This window comes from Vespa velutina, chromosome 1 (genome assembly GCF_912470025.1).
Source record: "Vespa velutina chromosome 1, iVesVel2.1, whole genome shotgun sequence".
In the NCBI taxonomy this organism is placed as follows: Eukaryota; Metazoa; Arthropoda; class Insecta; order Hymenoptera; family Vespidae; genus Vespa; species Vespa velutina.
Window position 1 is genome coordinate 1,820,022 of NC_062188.1, and position 14,290 is coordinate 1,834,311.

General features: G+C 29.7%; 1 protein-coding gene across 1 annotated transcript; it reads right to left on the reverse strand.

Moving 5' to 3' along the window:
• Positions 1 to 873: 873 nt before the first annotated feature.
• LOC124948849 (T-box transcription factor TBX6-like) lies at positions 874 to 14,074 on the reverse strand. The gene is made up of 5 exons (XM_047493086.1): positions 13,317 to 14,074; positions 11,379 to 11,529; positions 5,781 to 6,111; positions 2,206 to 2,352; positions 874 to 1,889 (listed from the first exon to the last, which is right to left on the reverse strand). The coding sequence occupies exons 1-5, from the start codon at positions 13,447 to 13,449 to the stop codon at positions 1,404 to 1,406; spliced, it is 1,248 nt and encodes a 415-aa protein (XP_047349042.1). The 5' UTR covers positions 13,450 to 14,074; the 3' UTR covers positions 874 to 1,403.
• Positions 14,075 to 14,290: the final 216 nt, after the last annotated feature.

Genomic DNA, 14,290 nt, shown 5'->3' on the forward strand with positions numbered 1-14,290 from the left:
ATTATATCCGTAAATTTGATATTACATATATATAGATTATATAAGTATACTATATATAATTATATATTATACGTATATAATGTATAATATATTATATACATATACTATATAATTATATAATGTAAGTATATAATATATAATTGAAAGTATTATAATACATATATGTTTGTTCATTATTTATTTTAATTCATTATTCTTATTCGAGGGATGAATATTTATTTTAATAATTCATTCCTTGGATATAAATTAAAATATATTTTATATAAGTTTTTCATAGTATCTGAAATATTAAACATAATTCATGGAAATTTTATTTTTTTCAACTTTTTTCTCGATCTTTTTTTTTTTTTTTTAATAACTTTTTAATAAATAATGAACAACATTACAGGCTTTTACAGGATATATGGAGGATATTTTTTTCTAATTTTTATAAAATTCATATTATACGTTAAATCTTGAAACTAATTGATCTTAGTATTTTTTTACTTTTATTTTTTTTTCTCACGTTTCCCATGAAAAAGAAAAACAAGAAAAAATTAAATTCAGAATTAATAGTCAAAATGTGGCATCAATTTTATTGGAATCTTGTTATAAAATTTATATTTACAAAGTTGATTCACATTATGACTTAAATTTATAAAAATTATGTAAAATTTCTATAAAAATTATTATACATATATATAATTGTATGTATATATATATACAGATATATATATATATAGATATATATATATACAGATATATATAGGTATATATATACAGATATATATATATAGATATATATACAGATATATATAGGTATATATATACAGATATATATATATATATATATATATATATATATTTACAGATATGTATATATATATATAGGTACTTATATTCAATTAACTAGTTATTTTTTGTCTTCTTATTAGAAACTAGATGCTTTGTTAAATGTAAGCGAAGAAGATGGAAGTAAGAAAGAAATAATTTACAATAAAAATCTTCTCGCTTACTTATTGCCATTTTATGTCGTCTAATTGATATGATATATCCGACAAGTATACTATATGTATCTTTGGTAACGATTGTATGTTAACTTAAATAATATGACGATAATTTCGATTTACACGATTTTACTAGTACCTCACTAGCCTTTACATTAATCATTATTATTTTACATTTAGATACATATAAACAATGTATATTAATTTTAATGACGACAATAGTGAATATTCCGATGACCGATAATTCGATATTATTGACAAAGAAAAAAGAAGAAGAAAGAGAGAAAAAGGAATAAAAAAAAAAAAAAAAAAGAAGAAGAAAAGAAGAATATGGAAAAAATATTTTCACTTAATGACAAATGAATATAAAATACTACGTGCGAATATTAATTAAAATTAATGAAAATTATATGCTTATCAATGATACTGTGGATAATATGTTAACGAATGAAATCTATGAGATAATCGTAAATATGATTCTAAAGGTAATAAATCGGTGAAAGTTGATGGTGAAATAACAGGAGCGATCGGTAATGTAACGACCATCGATGATGGACGTGGCGTAGAATCATTTGTCCAAGGTCGATGTAATTTTGGCTGATCATTTTGATCATTTAAACGACGATTTTTAATAGACGAATGAGAACTCCTATCTTCGGAACCGCTCAATTCGCTCTCGTCGAGACTTTCATTTTCGCTTGGTGATCCTCCTGTTGTTGCCATTGTCGATCGTTGCGTTGATTCCAAGGAAGTAGCTATCTCTTCTTCGTTAGCCAATCGATTTGCTTCTTCCTGTTCGTTGTTTTGCCTCGGGAATTTCCTTTTGCATCGGGATTGACCAGAGTCACGGAAACCCTTTGCGAATGGATTATTGTCGATCTTTAATTTGGTAATATTTTCATTCTGAAATAGAAATTTGTTTATTCTTTATTATTCTTCGTACGAGCGCTCGCGTGAGCATGTATTTGTTTGTTGTTTTTTTTTTTTTTTTTTTTCATTTTTTATAATACAAACATAATACAAATATATATATATATATATATATGTGTGTGTATATTAATTATGACATGTGTATAGTTAATTACATAAAAACATATAAATGTTTTTATCGTCATTTTGTATTAATGTATTCATAAGAAAAATAATCTACGGGATGATATTTAAAATATAACATTGTAATAGATAAAACGATGATCGAGGTATTTACGATCTTTCTTACCTGATAAGCCGTAACCGCTATAAACTCTGTCTCCTTGAATGTGAATGCCGATGAGGGATAATTATGAAAGTCTTTAATTCGTGTTAGATCGTCGCACCTGATGATCCAAATGCGTACCTGATATTTGTGCATCGATGTTAGAACGATCTATTGACAAAAGAAAAAGAAAAAGAATAAATAAAAAAAAAAAAAAAAACAAAAAGAAAGAATAAAAATAACAAATGTATGATTTAATAAAGTATACGATAAATAGAGAGAGAGAGAGAGAGAGAGAGAGAGAGAGACAGAGACAGAGAAAGATAGAGAGAAAGAGAGAAGAAAGAAAGAAAGAAAGAAAGAAGAAAAAAAAAAACCAAAAAGAAAAAGTAATCCTATCTGAAGTTGTTCAAAATATAATTATTATTAAATTGATATGTTTAATTAATTTTGTTAATTAATTAAGATGGTCATTTGATGTAATAAGTAAAAGAGTATGGGATATTATCGTTTAATTCTCTCTCTATGGTACTGCTTTTATATATTTTTTTATCTTTCTTTCTTTTTTTTCTTTCCTTCTTTCTGTTTTTTTTTTTGCCCCCTCTCCCTCCTCCTCCTCCTCCTTCTCCTCGTACTTTTTTTTTTCTTCACGGGCAAAGTAGGGAGACCCGAGAGAATTTTATTAAATTCGTAATTAGTTTGGGGAATCGAGCAAAAGAAGCCGCCACGCAGTGTTGAAGATAAGTTGGCGCCTCGGTATAAGAAGGCCGACGACTATGTTGTTGTAAGCAGACGCGATTCTCGAAAGCCAAGTCGTTGTCGTCGTTGTCGTCGTTGCAACCTTCTTGGAATCATGTACCTCACACACGAAGATTGAAAATTATCGTAATAGACGGTCGAGATCTATATTTGTTTTTAATTAACAAAAAAAATATTTTGCTCGGCAAATAGAAAAGAAAATATATATATATATATATATATATATATATATATGTATATAAAAGAAAATAAAAAGATACATATATATATATATATATATATATATATATATATATATACGTGTAGAAAGAAAAAAAATAGTACTATATTGGGTGGACCAAAAGTTCTTGGGTAAGATTAAAAGAGATCTTTTAGATTAGATCTTTTTCGAGACTTTTTAAGCCGATCTTTTATTTTTTCGATTTTGTTCTTGTTTCGTATTTTTTTCTTCTTTTTTTTTTTTTTGTTTTTAGACATTAGTAGATAAGAAAAATTACAAACCTTAAGGACTATTAATTATTTTCTTATTTATCATTTTAAAATTAATATAATTCCATTTAAGTAATAAAGATCATGTAAACGTTATTGAAATAAAATTGAGCTTCGAGTACGTATGAAATGTATGAAAATATTTTTTGTAAAGAACAACAAAGAAGAAAAGAAACAAAAAAGAAAAAAAAGAAAAGAAAAAAGAAAGCAAAAGGAAAAGTTTAGAAGAGTAAGGAAAAGGAAAGGGAGGAGGAGTGGAGGGGGGGGGAGAAAAAGAAAACCGCGTCGACGTTCATTAAATAATTGTCTGAGAATAATAATTAAAGAGATGGTCAAGGAAGGGAGATAGGAGAAAAAGAGGGGTAGGAATGGGGTGAGGATTCCTCGTGAAAAAGTTCCTTTCGATTTTTCGCCGTGAAAGGCTAAAAGGACTTACAAAAAGGTGCACCTTTGATGCCATGACGGCAGCTGCCTGACGGTCAAGGCGTAAACACAAACCTACTCACGGGATCGGGAGGGGGGGGGAGGCCAGGGATAAGAGAGTGAGGAGCAGCGGAGGAAGGGGGGAAAGGGAAAAGATGGTATATCGATTACAGAGTGTCGTGGACCGTATTAATCTTCGTTTCTTTACGGACAAACGGCAAAATGCCTCAACGTTTCGAGTAGCTTAAATCTCTCAGTACCTTCGTCCGAAATGATCTTTTACCTATCGCGAAAATTGTAATCCCCATACCAACCATGAGTTGGTACTCATCTCGAAGCTGATTTAGAACTACCCCCTGACGTTCGACCAAACTGACCGGCCTTTATAGACAGCTCTCACAAACTATGTCCATGGAAATAGCGCTAATACGGATTGAAGACAACAGGTCTTTCTCGCTTAAATGATCTTACGCGCGCCAAAGATACGTGCTAAAACGATGAATAACATTCTCTTTCTTTTTGTTTTCTTTTTTTCTTTTTTTTTAAAGAAAGAGAGAAAGAAAGAAAGAAGAAGAAGAGAAAAAGATTTGGTATGGGGAACGAGTCTTAGAAAAGATGTAGCAAAGAAAAGAAGAAAAAAGAAGAAGAAAAAAGAAGAAGAAAAAAAAAAGGAAAAATGAATAAACAAACAAATAAATAGAAAGCAGACCTTTCTTCTTTCTCTCTCTCTCTCTCTCTCTCTCTCTCTCTCTCTCTCTTTCTTTGTTTTTTCGTTTTTTCTTCTTCCTTTTTCTAATTACTTCTTTAACTTCTTCTCTCATTTCTTCTTCAATTCTCTATTTTTCTCTCGTAAACATCGTTTTGTCTAAAGATCGATCTCGCACAGTTGACGACTATATTTTTTTTGTTTTTCTATCTTTCTTTACACACACATACACACACACACACACACACACACATATATATATAAATTTTATATTATATGCGTATATAAAATGCAAATCATTCGGAGGGCATCATTAGTATATTAATATTGAACAGTAATATTTTTCTTTTTTTTTTTTTTTTTGTTTTTTTTTTGCAATGTCCATTGGAAATGTATAGAGGTAATAATACGGAGGAGGGTGAGAAATCGTGTGTGGCGACCTCCCGCATATGAGTACGAAAAATTGGGAAGAAGGGAACGAGTAATTCGAAACCGGAGCAGCCAAAGAGACATGTATCGAGAGAATGGGTAGACGGGACCGAGGACAACCGTGGCTGTCCAAACATACGGCTCGGTCAGATAAATGAAGGGCCGCCGGCCCGTGTCTCCCCTTGCTCCTCAACTTTGCTTCCGTTCCTCTGTTTTTTCTTTTCTTTTTTTTTGTCTTTTTCTTTTTTTCTTTTCTGTCGAAATTCCTCTTCACTTTCCTTCCGCTTTTTCAATGGGAATGAGTTCGACACCTTTCCCTTTCTTTTGTTTTCTTTTTTTCAAGTTCCTTTTTTTTTTTTTTTTTTTTTTTTTTTTTTTTTTTTTTTTTTTTTTTTTTTTTTTTTAATAACAATTTTGCTCTCTATACCGAAACTTTTGTTTGTTTTTTTTTTTGTTTTTGTTTTCCATGTTTACGAGAGACAATTGTCATTGCTAATAATCGATTTCGTGAAATTTAATGACTATCTCATTTCGTAATTCCTTTTTTTCTCTCGCTAATGAAAATTTAACAATTATTTCCTTTCCCTTTCTTCGACTTAAAGAAATTTACGTAATTAGTTTCTTCGATTCTTTCTAGGGAAAAAAAAACATTGCGATTCTATTCCTCTTTCGTTCGTATTTCTTTTGGTGATAATTAATTGGGTGACGATCTTACTTTTTCTTTTTTTTGTTAATTTAAAATAAAAAAAAAAGGGGGAAAAAAATGTGCACGCTCGCATGCAAATATACTCACGTTGTTTTGATGTTCGACAGAATTGTTGGTAATTTTGAGTTTACTGAAGCTAATCGGTAATTGTTGCATCCAATGATCCCCAGTCGCAGGACTGTCTGGATGAAGGTATATCCTTCGATCGATCTCTGGTTGTGGCTCCGCAAAACCCGTCGACATCCATCCTCTTGACGAAAGCCTGCCGCCGTTTTTCGTGTCTGCCTCGTCGACGCCTCCGCCACTTTCGACATACTTTTGTCGACGATCTGACGCCGGTACCACTTCGAGTAGTATGCAATAGCGAGTGCGTTTTTCCAATCCGCTTACGGTAATTTTGACCGATGGAAACATGCGTCTGTATAAAACAATAAAATGAACGATCATTTAATGAGCCCCATCATATAAATTTTATTATTGAATTTTTCTTTTTTTATCTACTTGACGCTTATTTTATTTAATCTTTTTTTTTTCTTCCTTATTTCGCTTTCTTTTCTTTTCTTTTCTTTTTTCTATTTCGTTCAGTCAAAAAAACATTATCTTTTACTTAACGATCCTCCATCGTGCGTGTTTAGTTTCTTTTTCTTTTATTTATTTATTATTATTTTTATTTATTTTATTTATTATTTTATTTATTATTTTTTTTTTAATTATTTATTCCTTTTTTATTTATTACTTATTTATTAAACATATATTTATAATTAAATTTATATTTGAACAATATATAATTAAATTTACTTTCTTTCTCTTTGTACTTTATTTATTTATTTTTCTTTCTTTTTTATTTCATTTAATTATTAATTATTTTTTCTAACGATACTGCGTGTTCATATATATATATATATATATATATATAATTTTTCAAAAATATTACAATTCCAAAATACTGCAGGGATATTTAACGAACATAAAGAAGAGGGGGTTAATAGATCGTGTAAACTTTTCAAGTAGGAAATATATAATTTCGTTAAAAGTCATTTTTACACTAGACGAGACTAGTTTATCTTTACATTGGATCTGCTTCGTCATGTCGTCGGTAAGATCATTTTGCCAAAAATATTTCTTACAGGTACAGTAGTAAACTTTTGTTAAGGGTCAAGAAGGTAGTCGATTTTGTAAAAGTTAAGTCAAAGCGAAAGAAAGAAAAAAACAGACAGACAGACAGACAGACAGAGAGAGAGAGAGAAAGAGAGAGTGAAAGAACATCTAATCATTATGTTTTTCTCGTTGAAGTTGCTTGATGGATTGGTTCGAGACACGTAAGAAAAGATAAGAGAAAAAAAAAGAAAGAAAGGAAGAAAAAAAAAGAGAGAGAGAGAGGGTGAGGGAAAAGAAGTAAATTAACACAGGTAACAATTGAAAAAAAAAAAAAAAAGTGAAGAAACGAAAAAATAATGGATAAGTATTTTCATTTATTAACATTATCGAGACAAATGAGTGCGTTTTATTGAAGAAAGAGAGAAAAAACAAACAAATAAAAAATATAAAAAATTTTCGGTTACTTTTGTAAAAGGTTCTTATTATCTAACGATCCTTTAACTGAGTTTTACCGAAATATATAAATATTTCAAATTTATGGATAATCCGATAAGTCAATCTACGGTGGTCAGGTCCGTTTGCGTACCTAATTGCACCTTTTCTAGCAACTTTTCTTTCTCACCCCTTTATATCTTTCCTTTTTCTCTCTCTCTTTCTTTTTTTTTCTCTTTCTCTCTTCGTCCTTGGTTATTCTTTTAAGGATAGTACAAAAGCTGAGTCATGCTATTATCGTTATACTTTGTCTCTTGAGTTATGCAAGTTAATCTTTAGATTTTTTTCAAAGATATATTATAAAACAAATATTTCTCATCCCTTCATCTCTCTCTCTCTCTCTCTCTCTCTCTCTCTCTCTCTCTCTCTTTTCTCTCTATTTCTGTCTATCTTTGTCTCTCTCCGTTCTTGATTATTCTTTTAAAAACGAGTACAAAACTGAATCACATAATTTATCTTTGCAATCTCTTCTTCCTCGAATTTTACAAAGTTAATATTTAAATTATTTTTTTTTTCTCCAAAGCTAATAGATAATATTTATAAAAATAATAATATTTATAAAATATCATTTGTTGGAATAATTTTTTTTTTTTTTTTTTTTTTTTTTTTTTTTTTTTTTAATGTTACTTAATATAGCAATTATTTATACAGTTATGCGCGATATCGCGATTAAAATCTATCGAAAGTAATGAATATTAATATCGTCGAATTATAAATAATTTTTCAAATAATTAATTCATATATAGATATACGTAAATATACAATTGTTTATAGATACGGTTATAAGCAAAATGCCGATTGAAAATTATTCAGAGAAAATAAAGTTGAATATCGTTGAATATAGATGTAGGTATATAATTATTTACCGTGAAATTATGATTAGAAATGATTGAAAATAATAATAATAATAATAATAATAATAATAAAAACAATAAAGAATAAAAAGAAAATAAAAAAGGAAATGAAACGAAAAGAAACAAAAATAATGCTGATGAATCTCTACTCTGCTCTTCGTCTTATCTAAGTGAAATGTAAGAGACTGAAAAAGTCTATTTTGAGAAACGCCAAAAGGTGGTGGAAGCTTAAGTGGAAAAGTGAATCGCACCGTCGTCGCGTCGCGTCGTGGCGCGTCGCGGCGACGCGCCATGACGACCGATAGCCATGGTTACTATAGTCTCGTGCGACATCGACTTTCGTGTCTGGCGCTACTCGAAAGTAGAAAGATGTTGCTCTTGAGATTACGTATCGACTAAGTAGGAGCTTGTGATGTCTCGATTAGAAGTGCATAAGGAGTGCGCATCAGGAGCACGTGCCTAATTTTTTTTTCATGATAGATATAACAGCGTATGTTCCATTAATATGTGCATATATTAATAGTAACTCTAATCGATGTTCCCTTGGCGTCTGTTATAGACGAAGTCTATATGATTAAAAATTATTAAAAAAGAAATAACACGAGAACGGTTGTCTGATCAAAAAAAAAAAAAAAAAAAAAAAAAAAAAAAAAAATTAAAAAAAAATGCATATATATTATTTTTAACAGCTGTTCGTATAGATAGATACATAGATGTAAATATTTATATAATCATATGCTAAGTGATGATTAAGGATTATTGATAGAAAAAATTATGAGAATAGTTGTCAAATTAAAAAAAAAGAAAAAAGATATATATATATATATATATATATATATATATATACGCACAATTGTTTACAATTGGTTATTTGAGAAATGATGATTAAGAAAATAATGAATTTAATGTTGTCGAATTAAAAAGAAAAAAGAAAGAAGAAAAAATAGAAAAAGGAAGAAAAAGAAAAAAATTGAGAAGAACGAATGGAACATAAATAGACATAGTAATGGAGAACGTGTTAAAGTAGATGACTAGATGATCCTTCTGCGTTGCATGTTTTTTTTGTCTTGGAAGGGCGAAAAGACACGGAAGAAGGTGATAAAAGAAAGCGTGAGGGTTCAAAGAAGGAGTCGATCGTGACATTGAATACTGATTCTGCGTGTTGCGAGTTAGCAAGCGAGATGTGTTTTGCCATATACGGTACACACGTGGTTGGCACGTGGTGCATCGATGCACCAAAAGAAACAATTTCATGAGGAAGACCGGAAGACACGGATGAACGGATAGGACAAGTCGAGAGACACCTTCCTTGCTATTGTAACGTACGTAACGCCCATAATCCCAAAAGAGGGATTGTTTTTAAAAAATTTTTCTCGATATAACGATAACAATAATAATAATCATAATAATAATAATAATAATAATAATAATAATAATATTATAAATGTCTCGATAACAATTGCAATGATAATTGTAATAACTATAAAAGTTCTCATAATAATCATTATAATAATTTATAGCGATTATTGAGTAAAGCGTGAAAAATTTATTATACATTGCATATGTATATATAATTAATAAATGATATATTATAATGTAATATTAATTATTATATTATAAATCAAATTTATCAATACCAGTGGAAACTTCCGCTTTGCAAAGTTATCAATTACCGCAAAGTATAGCTATCAAGTCGAGTCGGATGAAACATGATCGTTATATATGCACCTACGTATTTTCTTTTTTTTTTCCTCCTTTTTTTATTCTTTCTTCCTTTACTTCTTTTTTTTTTTTTTGATCTTTTTTTTTTTCCTTTCTTTCTTTCTTTTTGCCGGAAACAATAGGACGATTGTCACGCAGCCGGAAATCGAGATTCGTTGTAACTTCCGTTTAGTGGTACGGATGCACCTTCCTCAAAAAAAAAAAAAAAAAAAAAAAAAAAGAAAAAGAAAAAAAAGAAAAAAACAAAGAAAAAAAAAAGAAAAAAAGAAGATGCTCCGATTGGCGCGATAAAATTGATAGAAAGGGTGGAACCGTAAACGCCTACGTTTCCGTAACTATCTAATCAATTCTCATCTACGATATGTTCACGATTTAATTAGAATTTTTCTATATCTTTTCTGGTTAGTCGAAACAGAGATAAGAAATTTTTCAACATTAATCACAATTTTGCCGGGGAAAGTGTATACATGTATTGTATTATATTTCATGTATGACTTTTGATAAAAGTATAACATTCATTCGATTTTGACGTTTTATTATAAAGAGAAAGAAAGTTCGCCTAAAAGAAAATTTTAGATATAGGAAATTTTTTTTTCTCCTCGTCGAAAAAACGTTTTCGAACCGACGATTATGAAATTTTTATTTCATAAAACAAAATAACAAAAAAAAAAAAAAAAATAAATAAATAAATAAAAAATAGCCGATCGACGTTAATTAGTTCGTTAGGTTCGAATGTTCTTCATTTTTTTTTTTCTCTGACCAACGAAGAGGAAGAGAAAAAATAAAAAAGGAGAAGAAGAAGAAAAAAGAAGGAAAGAAAGAAAGAAAGGAAAAAAAAAGAACCGGAAGAATAAGAAAAATGTAGTATACGTTGAAGTATATAATACGTGTTCGAGAACAAAATTGCTTTTTCTGTTTTTGAGGCAGAGCAATTTGGCGTTACAAATGTTTGCTTCGCGACGCGACATTTCGAGGGTGGTAACGAGGAAGAAGAAGAAGACGACGATGAAGAAGAAGAAGAAGAAGAAGAAGTTTGGAGCCGACAGAAGAAAGGGGAGTGGTCCTATGGCGCCCGCCGAGCCGACCATCTTCGACACGCTACGTAACATTCTAAAGAATTTTGGAGACAAAGCTTCTTTTCTTCGTGAGAGAACCGTTCTGCTTACTGTCCGCCTCGAATCATCGAGACATCTAATTCTTTACTATTCTATATGCGACAATTCTTTTTCTCTTTTTTCTTTCTTTTCTTTTTTTTTTTCTTTAGGTTTTTTCTTTCTCTTCCGTTCCTTTTTCTTTTTTTTCCTTTTTTTTTTTTTTTTTTTTTTTTTTTGAACAACAAAATAATTCCTTCGATATCGTTATTAAAAAATTATTCAAAGATAATTACGAAGAAAATTTTTGTCGAAAACAAAATTCTCATTTTTTTGAATCATACAATTTTATATATTACGAATCGTGCAATTATGCATAAATTTTCCTATATTTTGAATTTATATATTATTCATGGATATATTTTTACCGTCCAGATTTCGTTATGATCATCTCCGTAGTTTCGGCGTAAAATTGTTTCCACAGTTTTCGATTTTGCAAATCGACCTTAACGTCACCCGGAAGCGGTGGTCCCCCACCGAGATACGCTACGGGCCATCTATTTGTGATCTGTACGTCCTCTGTAAGATTAACAAGAGAAAACATATTACTTCAACTATTATTCTCTGATAATAGATTATATTTCAATTTAACAGATTAAATTTAACGAACAATATATACAATCTCGTAAATCTCTTTGAATTAGATATATCAAAATTTGAGAAGGAACAAAAGAGAATATTATTTTATTTTCGAACAATTGATTTTATTATTGATCAATTTTATCATTGTATTTTTTTACCATTGTAAAATTATTTTTATAGTAGGTACTATATATATATATATATATATATATATATATATATATATATACATATATACCTATAAATGTAATTAATTTATAAATTTATATAAAATTTTGTAACGAGATCAATAGAAAATTTTTGACGATAAGTATAGGTATATAAATAATAAAAGGAAAAAAGGAAAAAAAAAAAAAGAAAGAAGAGAAGAAGATTGAAGATTCAAAAAGGGCCCTTTTCGTGAAGATACGTTATTCGGGGTACGTAAAAATGCGTGGATGAGGTAACACGAATGGCATAGAAATAAGGTAGTCTTTAAAAGATAAACGGGAACTCCATCGAAGCGCGTTGATTCCTCGCATGACCGAACCAGTGCGGCGGCTTGTTGCACTTGTCTCCACGATTTTGCGGTCGTGGCATTGTGCCCCGAGTAGGATAATTGCCGACATTCGCTCTCTGTCCCTTTCTTTCTCTTTCACTCTCTCTCTCTCTCTCTCTCTCTCTCTCTCTCTCTCTCTCTCTCTCTCTCTCTCTCTCTCTCTCTTTTCTTCTCACGATCGAATCGTCGAGTCGGCAGATAACGATTGTCCGCTCGAACGAAGGTCGGCACCTTTCATCTTGCCAGAGAGAAGATCTCGCACGGATCTCATTTCTCGCCTTTTCGCAGGACTACTGGCGACTACTACTATTTCTAGTTATCCTTATACGGGTTTACCTGCTCATATATATATATATATATATATATACATATACACGATATTCAGAATGTATATATATATAGATATAATACTCAGTGTGTGTGTATATATATATATATATAGAGAGAGAGAGAGAGACAGTATAAAATTTGAGTAGTAGAATAAGTACTTGTTTATATATATATATGTATATGTATATGTATATGTATATGTATATGTATATGTATATGTATATGTATATGTATATGTATATGTGTATATGTACTTTCGAATGATAAATCTAATCTTTCAAATTGGATTATTCCATAAATATATGATATATCAGATTTATTAAATTAAGATTGATATAATAAATTTATTGTAAGATCGTATATGTGTATTTCGTGTATATGGATTTGTACGATAATTATTAAATTAATTTCATATACTTCAATATCATTTATTCTTATACTTTTCGATATTTGTATATTTTATATTGTTACTAATAAACGACGATAGACAGTAAACAAATTTCGCATGGAATTTGTCATATATATATATATATATTATTTATATATGAATGATTACGAAGTTTCTGTATTTATATAGATACATAGATGACCTTGTTTATTATCTATACCTAAATAAAATGTATATTTAAAATTGGATCGGATTTTTTTTTTTTTATTCTTTCTTGCTCTTTTCTTTCTCAAACAAATTTCAAGCGTTACATTTCTCAAAAGCACATCTAAAGATACGTGCTACTTGTAATAATAATATTCGCAATAATTAAAAGTATACGATATTAAGGGAAATCGTTATTATTAAATAATGAAATAATAATAATAATAATAATAATAATAATAATAACAATAATAATAATAATACCTGATATATTACGACGAAGAGCAAGTTGTTGCTGTCTGTAGAGCATTTGTTGATGTTGTTGATGATGGTGATGAAGTTGCGCATGGAATTGTAATTCCAATGGAACCGGCAAAATCCTTGGTTTCATATACATGATCGATCACAGACACAATACTAACGACAATACTAACGTATTTATGTAAATAATTCAAAACAGAAGAAAAAGGAAAAAGAACAATTTTGAGGATTACTTTGTACGCGTATGAAGAAGTAGAGTAAGGTGGGAGGAGAGGGAGAAAAGAGAGAGAGAGAGAGAGAGAGAGAAAGCAACAAAAAAAAAAGATAAAAAGTGAAAAAGAAACGCGTAAGCAAAATAATATTATTTTTAAAGAAAAATAAACAAAAAAAAAAGAAAAGAATATACGATGTAACGACAAGAAGAGCGAAACGATATTACTAATCCGTCGTCCCGCAGTCGACTGGCGACGGTCGGTAGCTAGTTTAATTATTTATATGTACGAAACGTTTCGAGGGTAGATTTAAGGTTTGTGAATTAGAAACTCACCAGAGGTTCAAGTCTCATTTCAATTGGTCGAAAAGGACGCCCTCGTACATCATTGCCACGCCCACGTACCTATCCTATTGGTCGTATTTCAAATGACGTAGCCTTACCAGCTTCGTAAGTAGTGGCAACAAGTGGGGCTGCGTAAGCCAACATTACGACGGATTAATACGTTCGTCTTAAATCAATCTTCGATTGATTGTAATTTTTGCATGACTGATTGGAATTTTTGTTTTGTTTTGCTCTTTTCTTTTTTTTGTTTTTTTTTTCTTTTTTTTTTTTTTTCAATTCATTCCCATTATAACAACAAACACATGCTAATGATTATTTACATATATTTATTCTGAAGTAATTTAAATATCGATCGATCTTAAGATGTTACAAGAAGAGAAAAGCAATAAAAAAAAAAAAAGGATAATAATTATTGAAAGGA